Source organism: Balaenoptera acutorostrata, chromosome 18 (genome assembly GCF_949987535.1).
Source record: "Balaenoptera acutorostrata chromosome 18, mBalAcu1.1, whole genome shotgun sequence".
NCBI lineage: Eukaryota > Metazoa > Chordata > Mammalia > Artiodactyla > Balaenopteridae > Balaenoptera > Balaenoptera acutorostrata.
Genome location: NC_080081.1, coordinates 55,550,888 through 55,577,120, shown reverse-complemented (window position 1 = coordinate 55,577,120; position 26,233 = coordinate 55,550,888). Strand labels below are relative to the sequence as shown.

The following is a 26,233-nucleotide window of genomic DNA, read 5'->3' as shown; positions in this document are numbered from 1 at the left end:
CCAACACTGTCACTCAGTGACCTTCCTGCCCTTGTTCTTGGACACCACCAGTACCTCTAGTTCCTTGAATCCTTCACATCTAACCACCAGCTCTTTTATCTTCATTTATTTCACTACCCCTCCTAGCAACCAGTCTCTCGCCATTACTAATTTCTTTACTTAATTTCTAAAGATAACTGATTTTAACTCTCACCAAACTTAGGCTGCTAAGTCCTAATGAAGAAAAATCACACAATCGTGATGAATGGTACCATTATTAAGCTCAGCAGAACCCTTGAAACTTCTGCAAAAATCTATGCAAAGACTTACATGGCAGTAGAAGGACAACAGTAAAAATAGTAAATGAAAAAAGACTTATCTAAACAGAACTATTAAGAGTTGGTAGCCTCCTTCACATGAGAAAGTGAGATAATTCCATTTTGGACATACTGAATTTAGGAAACTAAGTGGAGTAAGCACAGGAAGATGCCCAGAGTTGAAGATAACAGTGTGAAGAGGCCTGGGACTACATTTCTGGCAATCCTCACAATATTTTGTATTTTCTAACCCATAATGAAGAAAGCTAATTAATCTCCACATTTAGATTTTAATTATAAAAGCTCTGTTTACCAAATCTGTAAATATCAAGCTCACAAAGAATATAGTACAGCATTAGCACATAGGCGATATTCTAGCTTTTCAAAAAGCATTAAATGAGGGACTTCCCTGGTGGTGCAGTGGTTAAGAATCCACCTGCCAATACAGGGGACACAGGTTCAAGCCCTGGTCCGGGAAGATCCCACATGCCACAGATCAACTAAGCCCACGAGCCACCCACAACTATTGAGCCTGTGCACCACAACTACTGAAGCTCGCGTGCTCTAGAGCCCACATGCCGCAACTACTGAGCCCGCGTGCCTAGAGCCCATGCTCCACAACAAGAGAAGCCACCACAATGAGAAGCCCGCGCACCGCAACAAACAGTAGCCCGCGCTTGCCACAACTAGAGAAAGCCCGCACAGAGCAACGAAGACCCAACGCAGCCAAGAATTTTTTAAAAATTAAATAAAATAAGTAAAAAACCATAAAATGAATAAACTAGTTATCCTTTTTTGATGATCAAGTATGCACTTCCAGGGACTTCCCTGGTGGCACAGTGGTTAAGAATCTGCCTGCCAATTCAGCAGACACGGTCCAGAATCCTTGGTCCAGGAAGATCCCACATGCCACAGAGCAACCAAGGTCCAGAATCCTTGGTCCAGGAAGATCCCACATGCCGCAGAGCAACCAAGCCAGTGCGCTACGACTACTGAGCCTGCGCTCTAGAGCCCACGAGCCACAACTACTGAGCCCACGCACCACGACTACTGAAGCCCACGCGCTTAGAACCCATGCTCCACAACAAGAGAAGCCACCGCAATGAGAAGCCTGCACACCGCCAATGAAGAGAAGCCCCTGCTCGCCGCAACTAGAGAAAGTCCGCACACAGCAATGAAGACCCAATGCAGCAAAGAATAAATTAATTAGTTAATTAATTTTTTTAAGAAGTATGCAGTTCCACTACTATTATTGGAAGGAAGATCCAAAGTGACTTTTCCCTTCTACTACAGACTGTAATGAACAATCAAGTCTACACAATCTTGTCTTAAGTTCACCTCATTCTGAATTCACATGCTTTTAAACTATATCTATTGTAAAAACATGTACATTTAAGACTACAGTACTTACTCGATAACCTTCAAGGTCTCTCATTTGGATCTGTAACAGAGAGAGATCTCTCAAAATTTGCAGATTATCTTTATCTAATTTGAGGGCATTTCGGTAACACTTAATAGCTTCATCATACTTCTTATCAGAACGCTGCAAGAGTCCATATACATGCCAACCTATTAAGTTAAGGAAACAGACATTCACAGATACTAGAATACACTATGCTACATGTCTAATAGAAAGCTTACCTTAACAAAATGGTATTTTGTTTGGGATTTACTTCAGAATGATCTGGCATCAGAGGGAGGGGGACAGTAAGCAGGTGATAAAATATGAAACCAGATCAGCCTTGATTGACAACTGTTAAGTTATTGAAGCTAGGTGATAGGCAGATAGCGGTGCATTATTCTATTCTATTTTTGTACATGTCTGAAATTTTCCATAATATATTTTTAAGTAACCTGAGAAAATTATTGGTAAAAATTCTTCACGTTGCCTACCTCCATCCCCTCACTTTCCTATGCCAGCACCTCAACACTCACTTATTCTCAAGCACTATGTATGGAAACAGAATATATACAAAAATTGCAATTATCTTTTAAAACAAGTATATATTCAATCAATTATAAAACAACATGTAACCATCAGTTAATTCACTAGTGATATTAAAGACCACAAAAATTAAGTTTTTATTTAATGTAAAGTCAAGTCTTAGGAAATCTTGGAGCCAAAAAACTATCATACTTACATGCCCTCTCTCTTCGCTCTAGGGTAAGCACTGGGATAAAGAAATAAGTATTTAGTATTTTGAGAGAACCCTAAGCTAAATATGTAAAAACACCACTAAGACTACTGATGTTCAATACTGGCCAATAACTAGATGATTTAAATGTTAAAAATTAAGATACAAGGGTAGTATGTGAAAAGGTTGTAAGTATATAAATACGTAAAACAGAGATTAAAACAATTTCAAAGATCCATCCCTACAGAATATTTTTGTTTTTTTAACAAACTGGGATACTAGTCAATGAAAAATACGATTATAAGTACCCAGTGAAGTAACAGCTAAGTCCCTGTGCAACAGAAACCAAGTTGAAGAATCAATATAATATTTAATACTAAATAAAATCTATTTTACATCAAGTTGCTCCTGAATTTTTCTCCTAAAATTTCTAAAGGGAAGTTTAAGGAACTTTTAAGGAACACAAGTTTTACTATACAGGTAAGTATTATACAGGTAAGTCATTATTTGGAACGAGGAAAGTATCACTCAGTTTATGGATGTATAGGAAAAAAATGGGTTTTAAATCACCTATAATTATTAGTTACTATTCTCTCACACTAAGCACAACTGCAGTAAATATACAGTGCATAGTAATTCTCTTTAAAATACTCCAATAAACAAAAAAATAAGAAGAAGGGAGCAGATGAAACTAATATTAAAAATGTTGATAATTATTGAAACTTGATAATGGGTACATAAAGTTCATTACATTCACTCTTCCATATAGTTTTAAACTTTTTCATAGTGAAGTTTTTTTTAAATTTGAGTTAGAAAAAACTCATAAATGGAAAATACATAAATGAAATTAAACTATTCAACTACTGCAAAAGGATACAGACATGACTCTTGACATCATTACGAAGTCCTTTACGAACAAATTCATACGCCTCTTCTTTTTTTCCTAAACAGTTCAATGTTAATCCTTTCATAGCCAAAGTCTCTGAAAAATATTTTTAACCTCTATTTACACATGAAAAATTCAAATTATTCTCTTAGCACTATTTTAATATCTGAGCTCTACCAATACTTACATTATTCATCCTTTAAATCCTATAGTTAGAAGAATTTCTCTCCAAATAAAAAAAGTAAAAGTATATTTATGTATCTGCTTAAAGCTTAGCCCAAGTCCTTTTCTGAAATTCCTCAGGCTGGGACTGAGTTGGTAAAATGCTTTCTGCCTTTCTGAAGACTCTATAAAGGAGGTTAAGATTATTCTGCTGAAAAAAGGTAACACAGCAGGGTCCTGAGTCCTGTTGAGTTAAATCTACTGCAACAGACCTCAGCTTTCACCTGAGATCAATCCTACTAAGAATCACATCATCTGATTTATACCCCACAAAATCATTCAATCTACTTTAAAGAGATGTACACAATTTAAAAATCACCTTACTCATTATTGGAACAGACTTCATTTTTGGCTGCAAGTTTATTCCAAAGAATCCCACTTAGGCTAATTAACATCAGTTTGCATTTGAAAAGCACGATACTGGACTATGGGAGTGGCAACCCAAAAATATGTTGAAGGTAGTTAATCAAAGATTGTTTAGAATGAAATAATTCTCTGAATAATCCACAAGAGAATTAGACAAGAAAGATGGTTTTTCAAACTGATCTCTATGGACTATGGTTTTCAGAACGGGTGATCCAGCAGTCCAGGCCCCTATGACCAAACATCTTATTTTATGTTTTTACATAATGAATTTCCCCACGAGCTCCCATTTGGATAAGGGTTCCACTGCTAAACAGCTTGAAAACAAGCTTTAATTTCTAAAATTCTATGAAATTACTTCTGTCCATTGCCTTCAAAGAATGTTTTAAGTGTTATTAGAAAGCTGAGTAGGGTCAGCCTTTTTTCCCAAAAAGATGGTCTCAATAATTACTCAAGTCTAATATTCAGAAATCCAATCAGCTTTGCTCTGCTACAGGACCATAATTTACATGCCTAACCTGATCCATCCTTTTACCAAACACTGGTCACCAGTGAAAAAGGATGAGACAAGCAAATACAGACTTACTAACATCAGTGCTAGAAAAACAACCCAAGATAATACAATGGTAAATCAGTAGTATCTTATTTACATATGAAGTTTAGCAGATAGATAAAAAATACATCTACCAAAAAATAAAATGCCTTTGATTGTATCTTAATACTACTTTGGTGTTGCAAATATTGTTCTAATTTTACACATTAGAAATCAAAGGATAAACTTAAATTCTATTCAAAGTAACAAATGAAATCAGGTCTATAAAAATACAGGTATATATGCCAATCACCAATATATCAACCAATCATTTCTCATCTAAAAGTAAAGACTGTAAATATACCTAAGCATAATAGAAGTAATCTAGAATAAGAATGATATGAGGCATATCTGAAAACGTTAAACATTTATGCACTCTAATAGAGAACTACAAGGCCATGGAATCTGGGAAGTATTCTTCTTTCACTGTTGGGAATCCTATCCATCTGATTTTAGAATTAGATTTCCCCAAAGTAATCTCTCATAGGTGAGATAATACCTCCATGTTCAGCAAATTTTGGATTTGAAAGAATCATCTTGCAAAACTTGAGGCCATTTTTGTATTGCTTCTGTTCATAACATTTCTGTAAAGAAATATGAACAAAAATTATTATATAAAATGAATACACATGTAGCAACTTTTCATTCCATTATATAAATTCTAAATTCAAGATCCAAAATTAGGTCTAAAACATATGTGATGGAAAGGTTTTGTTATCAATTCGTATCAGTTATAACATGAAGTTTACCTCTGCTACCTACTCCTTGCCAAACTATTCTGGTATCTGAGTATTTTCACTTTTATAGAAGATAAAGAAAAAAACACCTTAACTGTCAACCAACACACTGCTACAGCTTTCTTTTATTCAAAATCCAAAAGCAAAAACATATGTGATAACACAGAAAAATACTAGAAACTGCATTAAAAGTCTTTGCTACTTCAAGAATGGAACCAAGGCATACACACAAAAAAATACTGCTATTTACTGAGCAACTAACATGTGTCTGTACAAAACTTGCTATAACTCATAACAACTCCTTAAGGTAGGTGTCATGACCTCCACCTTACAGACGGAGAAACTGAAACTTAAAAGTCCATTAAATTAATTTATAAGTGGCTCAGCTTAGTTGCAAACTCTCCTCTGACTCCAAGACTATGGTCTTTCCATCACTTGTAGTCTAATCCAAGTGTAAGCAAATCTCTTACACTTGTATCAGACTAGATTTATTTAGGAATAAACCCTCTTTATTCCTCAGTGCCACCAGCCAGGCTAAGTAATCACGCCTGCCCTCCACAGCCATTAACCATCAGAACACAGCATCTTTAACTCAATCTCTCACTTACGTGGTTACGGGTTTTCTTTTTAGTACTCAACGTGCCAAGCTCATCCCCACCTCAGGGCCTCTGCACTTGTGTTCCTTCCACCCCCTGAAATGTTGTTCCTCCCCACATCTTCCCATGGCTGATTCCTTACGATCAAGTTTTACATATCATCTACCTGACAACTCTATCTAATACTGCCGGCCTCTTACAGCACCCCCCAAAACACTCTATCATATTACTCTATTTTCTACACAGCGCTATCATTTCCTGACATTCTCACTAATTTTTGTACTTATTTAGTGTCTATCTTCCCCACCATACTGTAAGCTCCTGAGAACAGGGATCTTGCCTATTTTAAACACTGCTGCATCCTCAGGTTCTAGACAAATAAGAACTGCTTAATACATAGTCAATATATACAGTCAAGTTCAAAGCAAAACAGTACCAGCAAAGGAGGAGGAAGAGATTAATTCTTGCCAACAGGGGTGGGATATGGAGAGGAGAATTAGAAAAGTATTCATAGAAAAAAAATCTTTAAGGCTTCTTGATTGCCTATGGGGAAGAGAACTTAGTGGTTGGGAAACAGGATAGGAAAACCTGAATTTTGAACCATGCGAATATATTACGTATTCCAAAAATATTTTTAAAAAAACAAGCAGAAGGAACAACTGGGGAAGAGGAAAAGAAGAGAAATATTATTTTTTTTTCTGCCTTACCAAGTGATCTGGAAGTAATAATATCATACTACCAATAACTGTAATAGTAATAGTTAACACTTATTGGAAGCACTTACTATGTGTCAGGCACTGTTCTCATTTACTCCTTAAATACCAGGAAAGCCTATGAGATACACGTTATCTACATTTTAGATGGAGAGACTGAGGCACAGTTACTGAGTTTACACAGCTAGTAAGTGTCAGAGACACAATTCAAGCCCAGGTAGTCATCTCCTGTATCCGAGTACTCAGGTTAAAGAAAAGTCTTAAGTTCAGTAAGGAATATCTACTTAGTAGAAAAGATAGACTCTAGTTTCAACTTTGCTACTAACCAGACTGAGAACCTTAGACACTTAGTCATTTACCATTCCTGGGTCTGACTGTCTCATTTGTAAAAGAGGGCCTGCAATAGCTCCAAAATTCAACAAAACATTATGGTAACAGCCAGTCTGGGGAATAAGATAAGCAGGTACAAGCCATGCAGAACGTGTGATAAGCACCCTGGTGAATTTGTATGGGTGTGTTTCAGTAAAACGATAATTTTTAAAAAATTACTGTTGGTGGCAAAGCATTTTGGTCCACCAACCAAACTTTAAAGAATAATTTTATTATAGACTTCTGTTTGCTATGGAATTTGTCATAGTAAAACTTCACCTACACTTACTGCAATTTGAGACGATCAAATCATTCACTTTTGCAGAATCCTCCTAAATTCATATAACGTTATAATAAACATTACATACCCAGATAAAAAATGTTTAGCATTTCCCAATTAATTTGGGGATAAAATTAACTCTGCAGTGGTCTTTACATTTTTTTTATAACTAGAGTAATAATAAATCATATAATTGTTTTTCATTATGCTACTGATAACATGATTTGAACTAGAAAATATCTATATAGAGAGAAAACAAGTGTCTGTCATCTTTTAGGTATAATACCAAATGTCCTGAAATCCAACAATTTATAATTTTTCATTAACATGTTTCAGTTTCCTTAGACAAAAAAAATAACAAAACGCCCCACCCAAAAGGGGCAAAAAAGTTCACTTCTCCAATTCCACACTGCGAAAAATACAAGGGTATGAGAAAAATGAAAGTAAAATAAAGAAAAAAATACATGCAAAGTCGAATGAAGCAATCTGCCACAATGCTTTAATTAGATTTATGTTTTTACACTCGTTTCTCATCGTTTGCGCAACACTAAACACCATATAAAATTAAGACAAAATTTTCATCCCATTTACTATGTAGCTTTTGTAACATTCTGAAGACTAAGTGTGACGTTTCTATTTGGCTTGCAACAGAACAGCTACTGTGATTTTTTTTTTTATCTGCAGTTGCTTATACTTTATTTTATATATAATACAGGTAAGCAACAGCTAATGGTCATATAACCAACACAAGCTCTGATTAATAAATTTACCCTTAAAATCTAAACGCTGGTTTTCAGATGAAAGACAATCAGTCTCCAGTGTCTATTGAGAAAAGTAAAGGCATGTTGCCCCTCCTCCCTGGAAAACCGTGAAGGTACCAGGACGGTGACACATAACCCACAGAAAACTCCCCTCTCCACCCGGCCGCCGTCATCATTACGGGGCCATTATTCAGGTTTCTGCTCGGAATCAAAGTAAATGCACCCCTCAAGTGCAATACCAGCCACTCCGCGCGGCTTTAACCACTTACAGGGCCTGTACGAGTTAAAAACAATCAGAGCTGTGTGTTCGGCTTTAGAACTTAGAAATGCAGTTCGAGTCACTTACTTCCCAAAGAGGATTAGTACGACACACCAAAAACAGGCAAACTCTCTACCAGAGGGACAATGAGTCTCCGTGGTTTTAGTTTCCCGTAACCGGTATAAATCGGATCCCACCCCATTACAGGATCGCTCCCGCTTGCATAGGTGTCGAGGTGCGCTGTACAATAGATTCCACATAAAGCAGTGAACGAACACCTGGACGCGGGGATGCCGGCAAAAGTAACTGGGGTGGACCGGGGGGAGGAGGTCGCGAGGCCGGCCGCCAGGCGCCGCAGAGGGCATGGGCCACTCCCGGCCGACGCGCCCAGGCCCAGGGTGACTGCGGCGGGAAGATTCTGGAAGGAGCGGCCGCGGAGAGAGGGAGGAGAGCCGGGTGGCGGGCCCTGCGAGGCGGGGGTAGGGCCATGCGGGTTCGCGCACAAACAAAGAACCCAGGGGGGCCGGGCCCGGCCGCGCAGGCGCCATCGCCGCCGGACCGCTCGCCGCGCCAGGCCCGGGGCTGCCGGGGGTGGGCGGCGCAGCCACCGGCCACTCACCAAGATGCGTTTGAAGAGGTTGTTCTCCTTTGGCGGCAGCTGCACGTTCGGCATCGCGGCTGGCGAGAAGGCTGGGTGCCCGCGCGCTCCGTTTCGCGGGATGGGCACCGGGACAAGCCGCGGCTAAGAGTCGAGCTGCGGGTGACGGGTCAGTTCATTGGCCTAGACTTGGGGCTGGGCAGCCTGGGCAGAGCTGTCGTGCAGGGCTGGCAATGGAAGAGGAAGCCGGTCTGGGTAGGATGCCCTTCAGCCCCAGCCTTGCTTTGGGGCAAGCGGCGGCGGCTCCCGCAAGGGGCAAGATGGCAACTAGGGCCCACCCCCACCCCTTCGAGCGAGGCGGCGTGCGCATGCGCAGGGCGCCCCGCGGCGAGGAACTGGGAGCCTGTGTTAGGCGGTCGCTTCTGTCACCTGCACCCAGGCCCCGGGTAGGGCTCTTACACCGTAGCCGTTCGTAAGTCGCTGCCTTGTATTGTGCTTTGGTTGTTAGGCTTCTGGCCCAAGATAATGTTAGTTATATCAGAGTCTGACTTTTTTGATTTCTCTCCACTCAGGAATTTAAACAGCGCTGGACTCAAAGTAAATTTCTTTATGTAGGACGAACTTGTTTTCCTTCTTTTCTCCCTCGACTTAGACTTTAAGAGAAGCCTTTTCTCTCCAGGGCAGAGCAAAGAAGTATTCACAACGTATGTGAGGTCACTGGGCAGGACTTGAAAAGGGCTAATGTGAAAGCACGTTTGAAATATCAGAGAAAAATATTCTCAGCAGTTCAGAACACCTCACATTGTCAGTGAGAATTACGGTGGTTTTATGCGGCGCCTGATTCCCCAGGTCTACCTACGCTTTCTCCTCAGGTGGTTCTCCTTTATACAAGCCCTATAATAATGAAAGAAAAAAGATTCAAACCCAGGATCTTCCAACTCTGGGGCGCTTTCTACCATACATAAAAGGCAACATAGTGGGGCTTCCCTGGTGGCGCAGTGGTGGAGAATCTGCCTGCCCATGCAGGGGACACGGGTTCGGGCCCTGGTCTGGGAGGATCCCACATGCCGCGGAGCAACTAGGCCCGTCAGCCACAATTACTGAGCCTGCGCGTCTGGAGCCTGTGCTCCGCAACAAGAGAGGCCGCGATAGTGAAAGGCCCGCACACCGTGATGAAGAGTGGCCCCCGCTCGCCGCAACTAGAGAAGGCCCTCGCACAGAAATGAAGACCCAACACAGCCACAAATAAATAAATAAATATAAACAAATAAATAAATAAATTGGGGAAAAAAACGTATTTGTTAAATTGAGCTGTAGTTGCTTTCACCTCCTCAGGAATAAGAAAGTAATTTACCATCTTCTGCCAAAGAGATTCAGAATTTGGGACTTGTATCTTGCTCCCCAGAACTGTAAAATGAAGTGTGAATAATAAATTGCTAAGTGTAATACAAGGAAAGATTCAGCAATATTACAAGAATTGTAATTGAGATTACATGAGAGCTTAAATGAAGGACTATGATAGGTGGATGAGCTGATCTATCAAAGACAATGACAGCTGGAATGGGGTCTGTTTTCCTCACCACTGAATCCCTAGCGCTTAGCAGAGTGCTTGGCACATAGTAGATATTCAGTAAATACTGGTTTGATGAAGATAATTTCAATGAATTGCACTCCAGGCAGAGGAGTTAGTATTGTCAAGAAAAATTGGGAGACTCTGACTGAAATAGGCAAAGAGATTATAAGACCTCCTGTTGAATTAACTGTTTTTCATTGTCTTTGAGCTATTTTACAACTCTTTTATGTTGTAGAAAACTGCTAACAATGCACATGATTCTTTTACTGAGATTGGCGGTTTTTTTAAATTAATTTATTTATTTATTTATTTTTGGCTGCGTTGGGTCTTCGTGGCTGCGGGGCAGGCTTTCTGTAGTTGCGGAGAGCGGGGGCTACTCTTCGTTGCGGTGCGTGGGCTTCTCATTGCGGTGGCTTCTCTTGTTGCCTAGCACGGGCTCTAGGCGTGTGGGCTTCAGGAGTTGTGGCTCGCAGGCTTTAGAGCGCAGGCTAAGTAGTTGTGGCACTCGGGTTTAGTTGCTCCTCGGCATGTGGGATTTTCCCGGCACAGGGCTCGAACCCTTGTCCCCTGCATTGGCAGCCGGATTCTTAACCACTGCGCCACCAGGGAAGCCCTGCACATGATTCTTTTCCCTAGAAATGCAAATTTGTATAACTGAGGTGCAAGTGGTTATGTCTTGCGTGTACTGACCAGTTTTTCATCTTTTAAACAAATTCATTTCAGCATTCCTTATGGTGTATTTATGTTTTCTCTTTAGATTTTGTTGAACAAATTATAACATCCCTCATTAATTAATAATTAATTAATTTAAAAAATTGACAGTTGTACATTTCATATTTATACAAAAGTCATAATCTTACCTTTAAAAATTATCTTTTAGCAATATGAACAAAAAAGACAAGTTTGAAGATGTGTTTTGGGGGAAATAAGGAGTTATCTGGTTGAGCTGAAACGTGAAGTTCTTGGAGGATATCATGAGAGAAGAAAAGAGGCTAGCTAGACTGGAGTCAGATCCTGGAGAGCTGGGAGAACGATGTGCAAGTTAACGAGAGAATACGGGCAGCAGAATCAAGGTCACAGTGCCGCCCAGCCTTTTTGGTTTAAATCTCTTTGGCCACTCTTCATCTGTCTGTTGGGCACAGTCTTGAGCAAGTCACCTAGCCATGCTGTGCCTCAGCAATTCGTAGCGTTGTTGGGAAGATTGAGTGAGTTAGTTAAATGTTAAAAATGTAGAGCACCACCTGGTAAAGAATAAGTACTCAGTGAATGTTAACTACTATATTATTGTTACAGTTCACAGTTCTTTACCTGAAATACTTGGACCACATGTTTTCAAACTTCAGGATACTTTGGATTTAGAAAGGAAATGCATATACCGTACATTATAACACTTTCAGCAGGATCTGGAGCAGCATCCTGTAATCTAACAAACAAATATTTCTTTTTTTTTTAATAATTTTTTTTTATTTTATTTAATTAATTAATTAATTTATGGCTGTGTTGGGTCTTCGTTTCTGTGCGAGGGCTTTCTCTAGTTGTGGCAGGCGGGGGCCACTCTTCATAGCGGTGCGCGGGCCTCTCACTGTCGCGGCCTCTCTCTTGCTGCGGAGCACAGGCTCCAGACGCGCAGGCTCAGTAGTTGTGGCTCACGGGCCCAGTTGCTCCGCAGCATGTGGGATCTTCCTAGACCAGGGCTCGAACCGGTGTCCCCTGCATTGGCAGGCAGATTCTCAACCACTGCGCCACCAGGGAAGCCCTTCTTTTTTTAATTAAATCAAATTAAATTTTATTTTTTATTGAAATATAGTTGATTTACAATGTTGTGTTAGTTTCAGGTGTACAGCAAAGTGATTCAGACATATATATATTCTTTTTCAGATTCTTTTCCCTTGTAGGTTATTAGAAAATATTGAATATAGTTTCCTGCGCTATACAGTAGGTCCTTGTTGGTTATCTATTTTATATACAGTAGTGTGTACATGTTAATCCTAAATTCCTAGTTTATCCCTCCCCCCATGAATAAATATTTCTTCAGTAAAAAATATGAATATTTATTCCAAGTGGGATAAATACGGATATAAATAGCCTCACTTCAGTCTCAGTTGGTATGCCTGCCAAACTGGGTTTGGGTTAGGGCAGATTTGGCCATCAAATAAGTTACCAAAAACCCTTCAGTTTTCAGAGATTTTTGATATTTGCATTGAAAACAAGGTTTTTCAGAGCTTTGGGGATTTGAGAATTACAGAGAATTGCCGTACTACTAAAGTAAAAAAAAAGATAAGATTGAAATAGAATTTGGAAATCCTGGGAATTGTTCAGAAAGCAAAATTTTGAATTTGATCACCTCTGCACTTTGGCAAAGTTTTAATTTTTTCTTTTAAAAATTTCAAAGCAAGGGCAACAAATAGTTGATGAGGAAAAGTTTCTCTTTATAGAGATTCCAAATAATAAATGAAGTCAGGGGACTTCCCTCGTGGCACAGTGGTTAAGACTCCACGCTCCCAATGCAGGGAGCCCAGGTTTGATCTTTGGTGAGGGAACCAGATCCCACATGCATGCCGCAACTAAGAGTTCGCATGCCGCAACTAAGGAGCCTGCGAGCCGCGACTAAGTCCCAGCACAACCAAATAAATAAATAAATGAAGTCAGAATGATAAAATATCACCATTTTGCAACTTCTAATGGAATAATGGATCTAGGCAATCAAGAGCTTCTAGTATTTTAAAAAGACACAACTAAATATTTCGCATCTTCCTTTGTAAGTATCTAACCCACCTATGAATTAGTTTTGAAAAAAAAAAAAAAGTAAATATGACTCTGCTCAAGCTTCCAGACCAGTTTATAGGAAATACAGGAAACAAAGGAACACGATAAACACCACAACACAAGTCTAGAAAAATCTAGACTGCGTGAAACTCCTCAAGGCAAAGGATCTGGTCTCTTCAGCAAATACATTGCAAGTAAAAAAAAGTAAAAAGAGGGGGGAACCTGTAGATTAAAACAAACCAAATATTATATATAGCAACAAATTGCAATGTATGGACCTTATTTGAATCTTGATATGAACAAGCAAACTGCCTCCCCCCCCAAAAAAGAAAAATACAAAAAATCTGGCACAATCAGGGAAATTTAAATACTGACTATATATTTGATAATATTAAGAAGCTATTTTTAATTTTTAGGGGTGATCATATATTTTAGAAGTCTTTATCTTCTGGAGATGTATGCAAAAATATTTACAGACGAAGAGTTACGATGTCTTGCATTTGCTTCAAATTAATCCAGTGAGGATGAGAAGGGGGAGGGAGGAGGGAAGGTGAAACAGTGAGTTGATAATGTTGAGAATTCATGATGAGTGCACAGGGGTCATTTTACTGTTCTATTTTTGAACATGTTTGAAATTTTTCATAATAAAAAGGGAAAAAATAAAAGGATATATATCTACACACACACAGAGTATGGATTACATTGTATTCCTCAAGGGAAGATTTGGATCTAAGTTGGAAAGTACTTAAATGCTTATAAAGGGTATTTGAAGACTACTGTTAGTAGAAAATGATGGAAAAACTAAACTCATTGAAATGAAAATTTGAAAATGTATAATTCAAAACTGAAGGAAATAATTTAAGAAAAATATTTAGCCTGAAATTTAGGATGAAAAATGGAAGAGATGAAATTACCAAGAAGTTGTAGGAGACAACACTAAATGATCTTGTTAACAAAGCTGACCTCAACCTAGGCTAATACCAGTTTATGGGGTAAAAGATGAGTTTCCAGGATCTACCCTTTTATTATTATTATTATTAGAGTAAAAGAAATACATCGTAAGTTGACATTTCAAGACCCCTTGAACATCTCTTGACTCAAAATAACTTGCGATCTAGTTTCAATAATGCCAGCAGGTGGCGTTTGTTAGCTTTAGTTTTTTCAAGCTCCGAAAAATTTGAGAACCAGTACGAACATGTGAAAATCAGAAATGCTCTTTTTTCATTCTTTGTATTTCACTTCTCTCGGGAAAAATAGTTTATAAGAATTCAAATAGAATAAACTCTGCTTTTCCACTTTTCCACCATATTGAGAACTTGAATTTTGTATTAAATTGCTACCTGCTTTCACTTTTTCTATAGTAAAATATATCTGATTAAAATCCCAAGCCATTGCCAGTCTTCCCATTGTGAAATGTCTCAACATGTGGTCAAGAGCCAAACTCCCAGGAATCAGAAAGCCAGGTGCATCTTCACAGTGTGCTAAAAAACATAATGTTTTATGGCTGTGTGCTGAGATTTTATGTTGCTTTCAGTGCCACTGAAAATTTCCCAGATAGGACCAAAGTTTCAGCTTAGCCTGGAACAATCTCTACACTCACCCTTGTCTAGCTCCCCAAAGAATGTCCAGGGCTGAGGAAAGTCTGGTGCTCTGCTTCTCTCGGGGTAAGCCCTAAGCAGACAGTTTACTGATGTGAAATCTCTGCTGAAGGACACAAATCGACCTCTTGTTAGTACTCTAGACGCGAGTGTCCTCAGAATCTTTAAAAGAATCCGGAGGTCTCTGAGAGGAAGTTAAGTGAAAATCCCCATTCCCTACCCCTTTGGGTTTGGGACTGATTTGCTCTAAATGGAGATGAAAAATGACCCCACGTATTTTGTTGTGTTAGCATGCTCCAAGTTGGAGGAGGGAGACACAGGTCATTTAGTTTCTGACAAAGAGATACCAAATCGTCAGTGCCCATTACAAATTCATTCAACAAAGAAAGTATTCATAGTTGACTTTATTGTGAGAAATATTTCAGACATGGTAGTGCTTGTTTCTAATTTAATCAAAATGCTAATTCTTTTTCTCCCGTTGAATCAACCTCTTTTATTACTATTTCTGGAAACTTTTATCCTGTAATATATCAGACTTCTTGCAAATAGAAGTTGTTTAACTTCATAGAACAATTCGAGAATAATAACTTCCATAAGGCTTTTCAATCAAACATGAGAGAATGTCTTTTTTCTTTTATAGCTTTCTTGTTTACAATACCCATCACAAAATTTCAAGAAATTCATAGTACTATGAAAAGGAAAATAGAGATTACCTATAATTCCACCAGATTTTTCTTTTTTTTTTTTTTGGCTGCACTGCACAGCTTGTAGGATCTTAGTTCCCCGACCAGGGATTGAACCCAGGCCACAGCAGTGAAAGCACCAAGTCCTAACCACTGGACCACCAGGGAATTCCCTCCACCAGACTTTTAAATATGCATCATATACTTTTTTTTTTTAATCAATTAATTATTTATTTATTTTTGGCTGCATTGGGTCTTCGTCGTTGCACGCCGGCTTTCTCTAGTTGTAGGGTGCAGGGGCTACTCTTCCTTGCCGTGTGTGGGCTTCTCATTGCAGTGGCTTCTCTTGTTGCGGAGCACGGGCTCTAGGCACGTGGGCTTCAGTAGTTGTGGCACGAGGGCTCAGTAGATGTGGCTTGTGGGCTTAGCTGCTCTGTGCAGTCTTCCCAGACCAGGGCTCCAACCCGTGTCCCCTGCGTTGGCAGGCGGATTCTTAACCACTGTGCCACCAGGGAAGTCCCACATACGTTTTTTAAGTGAAATAGTTTGATGAGTTTTTTAAACATTCTCTTTCACTTAATAATATATTGTGGACATCTTTGCATATTAATAAATATAATTATAACCACATTACTTTCTTTAAAAAAACATGGAGGAGGAAGCAATATTTATGGTCTTTAGGGATTTTCTTTAAATTTAGAAATAACATTCATGAAGTGTATAACGTTTCATGTATATCTCAATAAATGTTTACATTTGTAAATGTCTTTGCTTGGGCTGCCATAACAAAGTACCATACTGAGTGGCTTAAACAACAGAAATTTATTTCTCACAGTTTTGGAGGTTGGAAAGTTCAAGATCAAGGTGCTGGCAAGGTAGGTTTCATTCTGAGGCCTCTTCTCTTGGCTTGTAGGTGGCTGCTATCTTGCTGTGCGCTCACCCCCTGACCTCTTTTCGCTTGTTGAGGGAAAGAGGGGGGCAGGAAGAGACTACACAAGCTCTCTGGTCTCTTCCTGTAAGGGCACTAGTCCTATCAGATTAGGGTTCCCTCTATATGACCTCATTTAGCCTTAATCACCTTAAAGGCCCTATTTCCAGTGGGGTCATATTGGAGGTTAGCTTCAACATACTGAATTTGGGAGGGATTAGTCCATGGCACTAAAGCTTATTTTTTAAGAAGGAAGTTTTATGTATACTACTTAAGTTATATATCTGCATACATACATCAAAATAAAGAATTAAAGGATTTTGTTGGATAATTTAGGAGAATGATTTATGTGGGTACTTTGCTATTCGTGAGAGCAAAGATTTTTGTCTTTTCTGTTCATTGCTGAAGTCTCATGTCTAGAATAGTGATTAACACATAACTGGTGCTCAATATTTACTGCATGAATGACTGAATGTTTTCTTTTCTTTTTTCTGGAGGAGGGAGCAGTATCAGAGCTTAGAAGCCATAGATCATTAAGACAGATTTTCTTCATTGAATCTCAGCTCTATCACTTACTAGTTCTTTTACCTTGGACAAGTTACTTAAACTCTCTGTGCCTTAGTTCTCTCTTCTGCAAAATGGGTATTTTAGGGTTGTTGTAAAGATTAAATTAATTAATAGGCTTAAGCCATTTAGAGTAGTATCTAATATGTAGTTGGTAGAAGTAGATACCTTGAAATAGGCAATACATGTAAGATATTTATATTTATGCCTAATTCTCCTTTTTATATATGTGGTCATAAACTAAGAAAATATCTTGTGAAGTTGGTAATGTGGAATTCTTGTTGCCTCTGCTTTTCAGGAAGAAATTCTAGGGCACAGAGGTCAAATGACTTGTAAATGTGATCACCAATGTAAATGTGTATCCTACTTGAATATTCAAAGTAAGGCAATATATTTGCATTTTCCTGGAATTGTTTATTATTTAGGTTTTTTAATGCTTTACTTAATTGATGGTTTACAAGCTACAAACTTAAATTGAGCCCCAAAATTGTGTTTATGTATACAACAGCTATAAATTCAATAAGTTGTGGCTATATATAGTCTCTCATATTTTGGATCCTCCTTATGATTTTAAAAAATACAACTTTATAGTCTCAATTAGTCATTAGGTATCTTCTCAGGCATTGGAAGCTGAAAGTACAAGTATTAACATGCAGAATCCTGCAAATTTTTGAATGATGAAAAGGGATCCTCATTTTAAAAAATCAGGAATCTCTGCTCTAGTGGCTCTATATACAAGAAAATTCTTGTATATCTTGATCTCTTAATCAGAACTGTAGAGAATCTCCCTTCTGGGCTTGCCTGAAACTGTGAAAACCAAAGCTCCACCTTTGGCCTAGGGGGTTGGAGGCTGGGCGTCTGTCCGAGATAAACTACAACTCCCAAGATTCCCGGGTGGGAGCTCTTGGGAGTTGTGGTTCATTGAACACTGCGGCACCAATACCGCTGCACCTCCGCTCCGCTTTCCATCGCAACCTACACACTGGGCTCAGACTCCGGATGAGTAAGTCCCCTGGTCATCTCTCTCGTGGGAATTTTTCTCGCTTTTCCATTTTTCTCTTTTGTTTCCTCTGTTAGCTTATTGTTAGGCACACGCAAGGACTACTCTTCTGGAGAAGAGTCGAGACGGAGGAGGAGGCGGGATCAAGCGCTAAGCCGGAAGGGGCGAACCCGGCAGTGAAGGTGATCCGGTGCCTGTCGGGCTGAAACGTAGTGGACTACAGAAGGTTCTGACCTCCGTAAGGAAACCTAACGTCCTTTCTGTCTTTTTTTTTTTTTTAATGTGCTCACAGTTCACTTCTCTTTTCTGGTCTTAAAAGTCTATTTTCCTTCTCCAGCTTTTTTTTTTTTCCCCATGGTGTCTCCCTATGGGATCATTCCATATACCGAGTTAGTGTGGCTTACACGTGATGCTCTCGTGCCGGGTTAGTGTCACTTCTGACTTGCCAAGGCTGAGAGTTGTTCCTAGAGTATCATTTTATTTTTAATTTTTATTTATTTTATTTATTTATTTTTGGCTGCGTTGGGTCTTCGTTGCTTCGCGCGGGCTTTCTCTAGTTGCAGCGAGCGGGGGCTACTCTTCGTTGCGGTGCGCGGGCTTCTCATTGCGGCGGCTTCTCTCGTTGCAGATCACGGGCTCTAGGTGCGCAGGCTTCAGTAGCTGTGGCATGAGGGCTCAGTAGTTGTGGCTCACGGGCCCTAGAGCGCAGGCTCAGCAGTTGTGGCGCACGGGCTTAGTTGCTCCGCGGCATGTGGGATCTTCCCGGACCAGGGCTTGAACCCATGTCCCCTGCCTTGGCAGGCGGACTCTTAAATGACTGCGCCACCAGGAAAGCCCCTAGAGTATCATTTTAATCCTGTTACTGTGGGGGGGTGATGGAGAAGGCTTGCTATTCTCAGGTATAGATAAACCTAGAAGGTAAACGTCTTGGGATTTACTTAACATTGAGGTTCATGACCTTGAGAGTTACTTTTTCTCTATTTCTAAAATGGAAATTTAGCTAGGAGTGTTGTAACAAAAATCTTTTTGCCATTTTTTTTATGTCCTTTTTCAAATGGACACACTTTCTGTGACTAGATGTGGTTACAGACCAGGGTTCCTGGCCTCTTTAATCAATAGATATTGATCAGAGGCCAGACAAGAAATTTAGGCAGGGCTATATTGTGACCCCTGCTGCAGCAGAGGGGAGTGAGCAGGTTCCTTACATAGGGTGAGGGTAGGGGTGTGTCCAGGGATCCAGCAGAGGGGCGGCTTAAGTGGTTTGCCCATCCCCTTGGCTGTGTTGTGTGCAGGGGGCATGCGCAGTACCCTGCTTTTGCTCCCCACCCCCTGCTTTTGCTGCCAGCTCTTCAGAGGTGGCAGTTGGGCTTTTTGGTCTCCTTTTATCTAGTTGTCCAGAATTTGCCCCAACTGCACATGCACACAGTTATTTTTAGCCCCTTATCGTTTCTTTGTATTTTGTTGCTTAAGGAAACATTTGTCCAGGTGCAAGCATTGCAGCACTGCAGCAAAGGGTCCCAGGTCCCAGCTTGTCTCAATGTGAAGACACGCAGAAACTCCTGCTGGAGGACTGTAACATTTGTGGCTACTGCGCCTTGGTGCATGCTTCCCACAGTCCTTTTCTCAATGTGATTCAGTATGTTAAATTTCCTTAGTACAACCCTGCAAACTGTGAATATTTTAGAGACTATTCTGAATATTTTATTTCCTAGGAGATAACAATATCCAAGTTAGCCGACTTGTAATGATCAAATGAGCTAATATATGAATACACCTAACGTAGTAGGAACACTGGAGACAATAAAGGTTGATTCTGATCAATTTTGACCCTTATTTCAGCTTTGAACCTTAGGATTTTAAGGGCAAAGTATTTTTCTTAGAACACTTTATCTTCTCTTTCTTACTCAGTAAAACCATTGTGTGTGTTTGTTAGCTCTTTGATTACCTCTGTTAGAGGAAGAACAGATAATTATTGTACATAACTAATTTCACCTAACATGTAATTTTTTAAAGTAATTTTTTTTCCTGATTGTAAAAGTAGTATGTGCTAAATGTATAGGAAACTTGGAAAACACGAAGAAGTAGAAAAAAGAAAGGAAGCAAAAGGAATCGATAATCCCACAACTAGAGATCATCTTATTAACATTTTGGTATGTTTTTAGTTTTCTTTTTTCAAAATAAAGCTCTTCCTCAACTTATGATGCGGTTATGTCCCCATAAACCCATGTATTCCATATACTGTAGAAAAATTTGAAAACCTAATTGAGATTATATTGTTTTGATTCTGCTTTTTTCATTTAATATAATTATCATCATTGTCTTTTTTGTTTTCCAAACTTTCTACTTTCTTAGTCTGTTAATATGTAAATATTCCGTCCTTTAGGATCTCAGCTAAAAGGGAAGCACCTTCGAAGAGTGATTGCATAGTTGGGAATGAAAAGCACTGAAGTCTGAACAGGCAAGCTGCATTCACCTCAGCTCTGCCTCTATCCGGCAGAATGAATAATCATGATTAAGTTACTTGACTTTCTTGGGCATCTGGATACCTAAGAATTAGACAAGGAAGTAGTGTTTCCTTCAAACTTTAAAGATCTATTAATATGTGAACCACCTAAAGTTTGCATGATTATTTCATACTTGTCAAGAGCTTATTCACACACTCAATTTTAGATTCTGGGTACTTTCTAGAAAATAGCTGATTTAACCCCTTCTATTGATATATTTATTAGTTACACTCCTACTCATTTGCCTTAGTTAATTATATATGTTGAGTGGGTAGAAAACAGCACTACCTTCATTTATTTTGTTATATTCACAGATTTGAAGATTCGTTTTCTTTTTGTGGGTTATTGAATTTAGGGACTGTGTTTGGAGCTGGCTGAGGCAGTGAATTGAGCAAGATTTCTTGAGGCTCCTTCCAGCTTTTATATCTGTGGAGGTGATATTTCTCAGATTGTGTTTATTTTGTTTCAGATGCTGAAATGAATCGTCACCTGTTTGTTTGGCTTTTTAGACATCCGTGTCTTAATGGTCACCACCAGTGCCACGTCCATCTCCATTCTCATCAACTTACACAGACACCTCTTGACACAAGGCTGTGGGTTTTTAGACGAAACAAGAATCACATTCTCCATTGTCTGTTAAGGGAGAATTGGTCCAGGAGATATTGCCATCAAGATACCAGGATGATCTGGAAGCATAGAGCACTACAGAAATATATGGAGGACCTGAATAAGGAGTACCAAACACTTGATCATTGTTTGCAGCATATCTCTGTGAGTGAAGGGGACCGGAGGTCCTTGAATCAACGGCATGCTGAGCTGGCCCCGCTTGCAGTCATTTACAAAGAAATTCAGGAGGCTGAACAAGCCATTGAAGAATTAGAATCAATGTGTAAAAGTAGGTAAAAGATGTGTGTGTACAAGTACAGGATTGATTTTCTAAGTTAAAGGTATATTGAACACAGTCTTTTAAAAAGCCTGCATGTAGTTAGCCCTGCACTTGGAAAGGACAGGACTCTGTACTCTGGGTGTTTGAAGTATTTCAGCTACTAAAGAGCAAGTACTAAGAGACCGAGGTCCTTGTGGTACTTGCCAAGAAGCGCTTAGGGTCTGGGAGACTAAATATTGACCTTTTCAGAAGCTTTAATTTATTAATAGATCTTTATTGGGCACTGTCCTATGTGCTACGTACCAGGGACACAAAAATACAATTCCTACCCCGTCAAAGGGCTTATATAGTATGGATATTATTTCATCACCCCAAAAAGAAACCCTGCACCCTTTAGCCATCTCATCCCAATCCCCCCACCCCATCCCTGCCAGCCCTAGACAACCACTAATCTTTCTGTCTCTATACAGTTACTTATTTCAGGCATTTTATATAAATGGAATCATACAATATGTTACTCTGTGTGACTGGCTTCTTTCACTTAGCATATGTTTAAGGTTCATTTATGTTGTAGCATGTTTCTGTACTTCATTTCTTTTTATTGCTGAATTATGTCCCATTGTATAGATATACCACATTTTATTTATCCATTCATCGGTTGTTGGTTATTGAGTTTTTCCACTTTTTTGGTTATTATGAACAATGCTGTTATGAACATTTGTGTACAATTTTTTGTGTGGACATATATTGCTAAGTTGTGTGGTAACTCCATGTTTAACCTTCTGAGGAACTGCCAGACTGGTTTTCCAAAGTGGCTGAACCATTTTACATTCCATCCTCAGTGTATGAGCGTTCTGGTGTTTCTACATCCTCTCCAACCCTTGTGATCCGCCCTTTTCATTCTAGCCTTCCTAGTGTGTGTGAAGTGGTATTTTACTGTGGTTTTGACTTGCAATTCCCTGATTAATGGTGTTGAGTGTCTTTTTATGTGCCTATTGGCTATTGTATATCACCTTTGGTTAAATGACTGTTTAGATCCTTTGCCCATTTTTTAATTGAGTTGTCTTTTTTATTATTGAGTTGTAAGAGTTCTTTATATTACAGATACAAGTTCCTTATCAGATATATTATTTGCAAAAATTTTCTCCCATTCTGTGGGTTGTCCCTTGAAGCACCACAGTTTTTAATTTTGATGATGTTCAGTTTATCTTTTTTTTCTCTTGTTTGTGTTTTGGTGACATATCTAAGAAATTATTGCATAATCCAAGGTCACAAAGGTTCACATCTATGTTTTCTTCCAAGGGTTTTATATTTTTAGTCCTTATATTTAGGTCATTGATTTATTTGAGTTAATTTTATATATAATGTGAGAGGTGTTAATTTTTAATTTTAGTATCTCTTAATGTTTTATTGCCTTAACATTTTTTCTTTTATGAAAAATTTCCAAAATATACAGAAGTTGAGAGAAAAGTATAATGGACTAACCTGGGATTCAACATTTATCCAAATTTTTTTTTTTTAATATTTATTTATTTATTTATTTGGTTGCACTGGGTCTTAGTTGCAGCATGCAAACTCTTAGTTGCAGCATGCATGTGGGATCTAGTTCCCTGACCAGGGATCGAACCCAGGCCCCCTGCATTGGGAGCATGGAGTCCTATCCACTGCGCCACCAGGGAAGTCCCAATCCAAATTTTGTTATTGGCTTTTATTGTATTTTATTTTTAATATTTATTTATTTATTTATTTGGCTGTGCTGGGTCTTAGTTACAGCACACCGGATCTTCAGTTGCAGCATGCGGGATCTAGTTCCGTGACCAGGGATGGAACCCAGGCCCCCTGCATTGGGAGCACAGAGTCTTAACCACTGGACCAGCAGGAAAGTCCCTTGCTATTGGCTTTTAGTTTAATTTATAAACTTTCTTCGGTGCTCCATCCTGTTTCATTAGGCCTTAGAGATGTTAAGCAGCATCGAGGCCAGTCACAGGTATACCTGTAAAGTCCTGGATGTCCAAAGCCTTACCTTTTTCTGCCTTCTATTAGTGGTCTGTGAGTCTCTCACTTTTTTTTTTGGCCACGAGGCATGCGGGATCTTAGTTCCCTGACCAGAGATTGAACATGTGCCCCCTTCGGTGGAAGTGCAGAGTTCTAACCACTGGACCGCCAGGGAATTCCCTCTCACCTCTTTTAATGAGGATTATTTTTTACTCTTTTGCGTAATGCCACTCGAATTTGTAATTAATTAGTTTGGGAAAGTTGCTTGCACATAATAGGAGCTTACTAAATGCTTTCCAAATTAAATTGACATAACCTCTTTCAGCCACGTTTGTATCATGTGTAATATTAGTAGATTGGATTAAAGTATTAGTAGATTGCTTCTAAAGTTTCTTCTACAATTCCGCTATTTTATAATAATAGTGATAATAGCTACATTTACTAAGTCCTAGTATGTGCCAGGCACTAAGGTAAGTATTTTCCAAATATTATCTCATTTGAAATGTTCACAATGACCTTATGAGGTAGGAATTATTATTAATATTCTCACTTTATAGATGAAGAAACTGAGAGGTTAAAATGCCAAAGGTCACTTAGCCAGTCAGGAGAGGAGCAGGAATTTGAACCCAGTCAAGGAGACTCCACAGCCTCTGCTCTTATCCACTGCACAATGATTCAAAGTCCAATAGGGTCTACCTCTGTAATATATCTTGCATGAGTCCTCTTCTATTCTTTCCACTAGTTTATATTTTCATTATATCTCAGGCCTAGATGATTACAATAAATTCCTAACTTGTAGTCTCACCTCCAAGCTTTCCCAGCCTAAGTACAACCTTAATCATATTTCTCTCCTGCTCTGAATTTCCAGTAACTCCCATTGCCTATAAATATAGATTTCTTGGCTTGGCATTTAATAGTCTCTGCCGAGTGACCCCCACCTCTCTGTGTAGTGTATTAATTCCCTTTGCATATTCTCCCTTCCAACCAAAACAGACAATTTGCCATTGCCTGAATATACTCAGACCATCCCATGTGTATGTCTTTGCTCATGTTGTTAACCCACCAATTTCACCTTCTTAAAGTTCAGTCTGCTTACAAAGTATGGCTTGAATATCATCCTTTGGCTTCACTCCCCTCTGTAAAACAAATATGATTGCCTTTCTCTGTTTTCTATTCTGATCCGTTATGTAATTGTCTTAACTTCAGTCCCTTTTCCTGTTCCTCAAGTACAGGGCCTGTGTCTTATTCATCTTTATTTCCTGCAGCACCAAACATAAGGTATAATAGACTCTTGGATCTGTTGATACAGTGAAATTGAACTAGATTGGATCTTACAGTTCAGTAAATAATAAAAAGCCACAAAAATAATTTTATATGATTGCAGATCAGCAGGTTTTTCTGGTTCCTTTGACCCGAGACTTACGTGCACAAGGCGAGGCCAGTAGCGATATTAACAATTCTGCAACAGGTGATCCATAATTAGAATTGAGTTCAGATGGCACCTTATCCAGGAACCTTCCTTAAGGGTTGAAGTCTGGGTTAGACCACCCTTTAGGCCTCGATGGCGCTGCCCATACCACATATTGTAATCAAGTGAATGTGTCCACCTTTCCCACCAGACTCAGCCACTTTAGCCCTGAACCATGTTTTATTCCTCCTTGTGTCCCCAGCAAACTGGCAGAGTATTTAGCACAGAGTAAGTGTGAAATGTTGAAAGCAGGAATGAGGCATAGAATCCCGCCAGACCCCAATGACTTCCATGACTAGAAAAGAATTTTAAAGAGCCTTCTCTCCTTTATGAGTCTTCATTTCTATTTTCTTCTTTATTTTTAAGAATCAAAAATTTCTACCTCATCTAGCACGCATCACCAGTGACAAATGGAGTCTCTGGGCATCTAAAGCAATGGAGTCAAAGGTTATGGGATCCACCCTACTTGGCCACTATCTCATTGATAGCTTGTGTTGTTAGAGCTCCATGATTTAACTTTCTGCTTTGAAATGATGTGAAAACGACCATTCTTTCCATAAAGCAGAGGTTTGCAAAGATGTGTGGTTTTTTTTGACCCATGTGGTGTTTTTAAAAAATGTTTACTAAGTGTGAACATTTCAAGAGGTTTCAAAATTTTAAGAGGTCTTATTTCTGACATCTCTTGAAAAAAAAAAAAAAGGTTCTAGCCATGCTACATTACTCACAGTGTGCTGGGTAATGGCTGCCACCTTTAGACAAGAAATGGTCACCCCAGTTTACCCTGAAACTTAGCTTATTCGGGTTTACATTTAATTAGCCAGTCCCTTTTTAAACCTGTTTGATTAATCACTGATTTCTATAATTACTTATAGACATTCAAATCACCAGCTCCTTGGGGCAAGATCATACTTGTTTTCACACTGAGTTTTTTGGACACACTTAGCAAATACTTACTTTACATTCTGTAACTATTCTGTTATTTTGTATAATCCCTTGCCTTCACAACTGAAATAAAGCCTAGTAGGTAGAGATTAGGTAGCTATTTAAGAATTTCTTTGTAAGTATTTAAACATTTTTACCATTATTTCTGTCGATGGTTTGTAGGTCTAAATAAACAAGATGAGAAGCAGTTACAAGAACTTGCTTTGGAAGAGAGGCAAACCATTCTTCAGAAAATCAACATGTTATACAGTGAGGTATGTTTTAAGAGGTAAACTCATCTCAGTAATGTTAATGTAAAGGAATACTATTCTTGCTAGCCTATGTTTTGCTGCTCAAAGTATTTTCCAAACACCAGTTGATTAAGTCTTCTCTTATGATGATTGATAATGTTGGGTTTACTGCTGTCATTTACTACAGAATGAGATTGAACAGATTGTGTTGGCAAGGAATGAAACCACCTCCCCCCTGCCCCCCCCACCCCGCCCCCCGCCAGACAAAAGTATTCCAAAGCTGAATCTA

General features: G+C 39.1%; 2 protein-coding genes across 16 annotated transcripts in view; one reads left to right on the top strand and one right to left on the bottom strand.

Moving 5' to 3' along the window:
• NAA16 (N-alpha-acetyltransferase 16, NatA auxiliary subunit) overlaps positions 1-8,968 on the bottom strand; it is a 68,647-nt gene extending 59,679 nt beyond the window's left edge. For 6 of the 7 annotated variants that reach the window (XR_003623802.2, XM_007186788.2, XM_007186789.2 and 3 more), the window contains exons 1-4: positions 8,829-8,968; positions 4,994-5,078; positions 3,309-3,413; positions 1,708-1,865 (exon numbers count right to left, since the gene is read on the bottom strand). Coding sequence is in view for 6 of the 7 variants with exons in the window: in XM_007186788.2 (XP_007186850.1) it covers positions 1,708-1,865; positions 3,309-3,413; positions 4,994-5,078; positions 8,829-8,882 (402 nt within the window). In the remaining variant the exon portion in view is untranslated. Of the gene's footprint in view, positions 1-1,707; positions 1,866-2,437; positions 2,468-3,308; positions 3,414-4,993; positions 5,079-8,828 lie in introns of all 7 variants that reach the window. The other variant, XM_007186791.2, reaches the window with a different exon arrangement.
• The window catches only part of MTRF1 (mitochondrial translation release factor 1), a 55,204-nt gene continuing 37,814 nt past the window's right edge, over positions 8,844-26,233 (top strand). For 3 of the 9 annotated variants that reach the window (XM_007186801.3, XM_028167527.2, XM_028167525.2), the window contains exons 1-6: positions 8,844-8,976; positions 17,997-18,157; positions 19,979-20,069; positions 20,303-20,377; positions 20,893-21,318; positions 25,877-25,968. In XM_007186801.3, the coding sequence (XP_007186863.1) occupies positions 20,901-21,318; positions 25,877-25,968 (510 nt within the window). In that variant the 5' untranslated portion in view covers positions 8,844-8,976; positions 17,997-18,157; positions 19,979-20,069; positions 20,303-20,377; positions 20,893-20,900. Of the gene's footprint in view, positions 8,977-9,138; positions 9,280-16,107; positions 16,303-17,772; positions 17,923-17,996; positions 18,158-19,978; positions 20,070-20,302; positions 20,378-20,892; positions 21,319-25,876; positions 25,969-26,233 lie in introns of those variants that run through there. The other 6 variants (XM_057532734.1, XM_028167526.2, XM_057532735.1 and 3 more) reach the window with 6 other exon arrangements.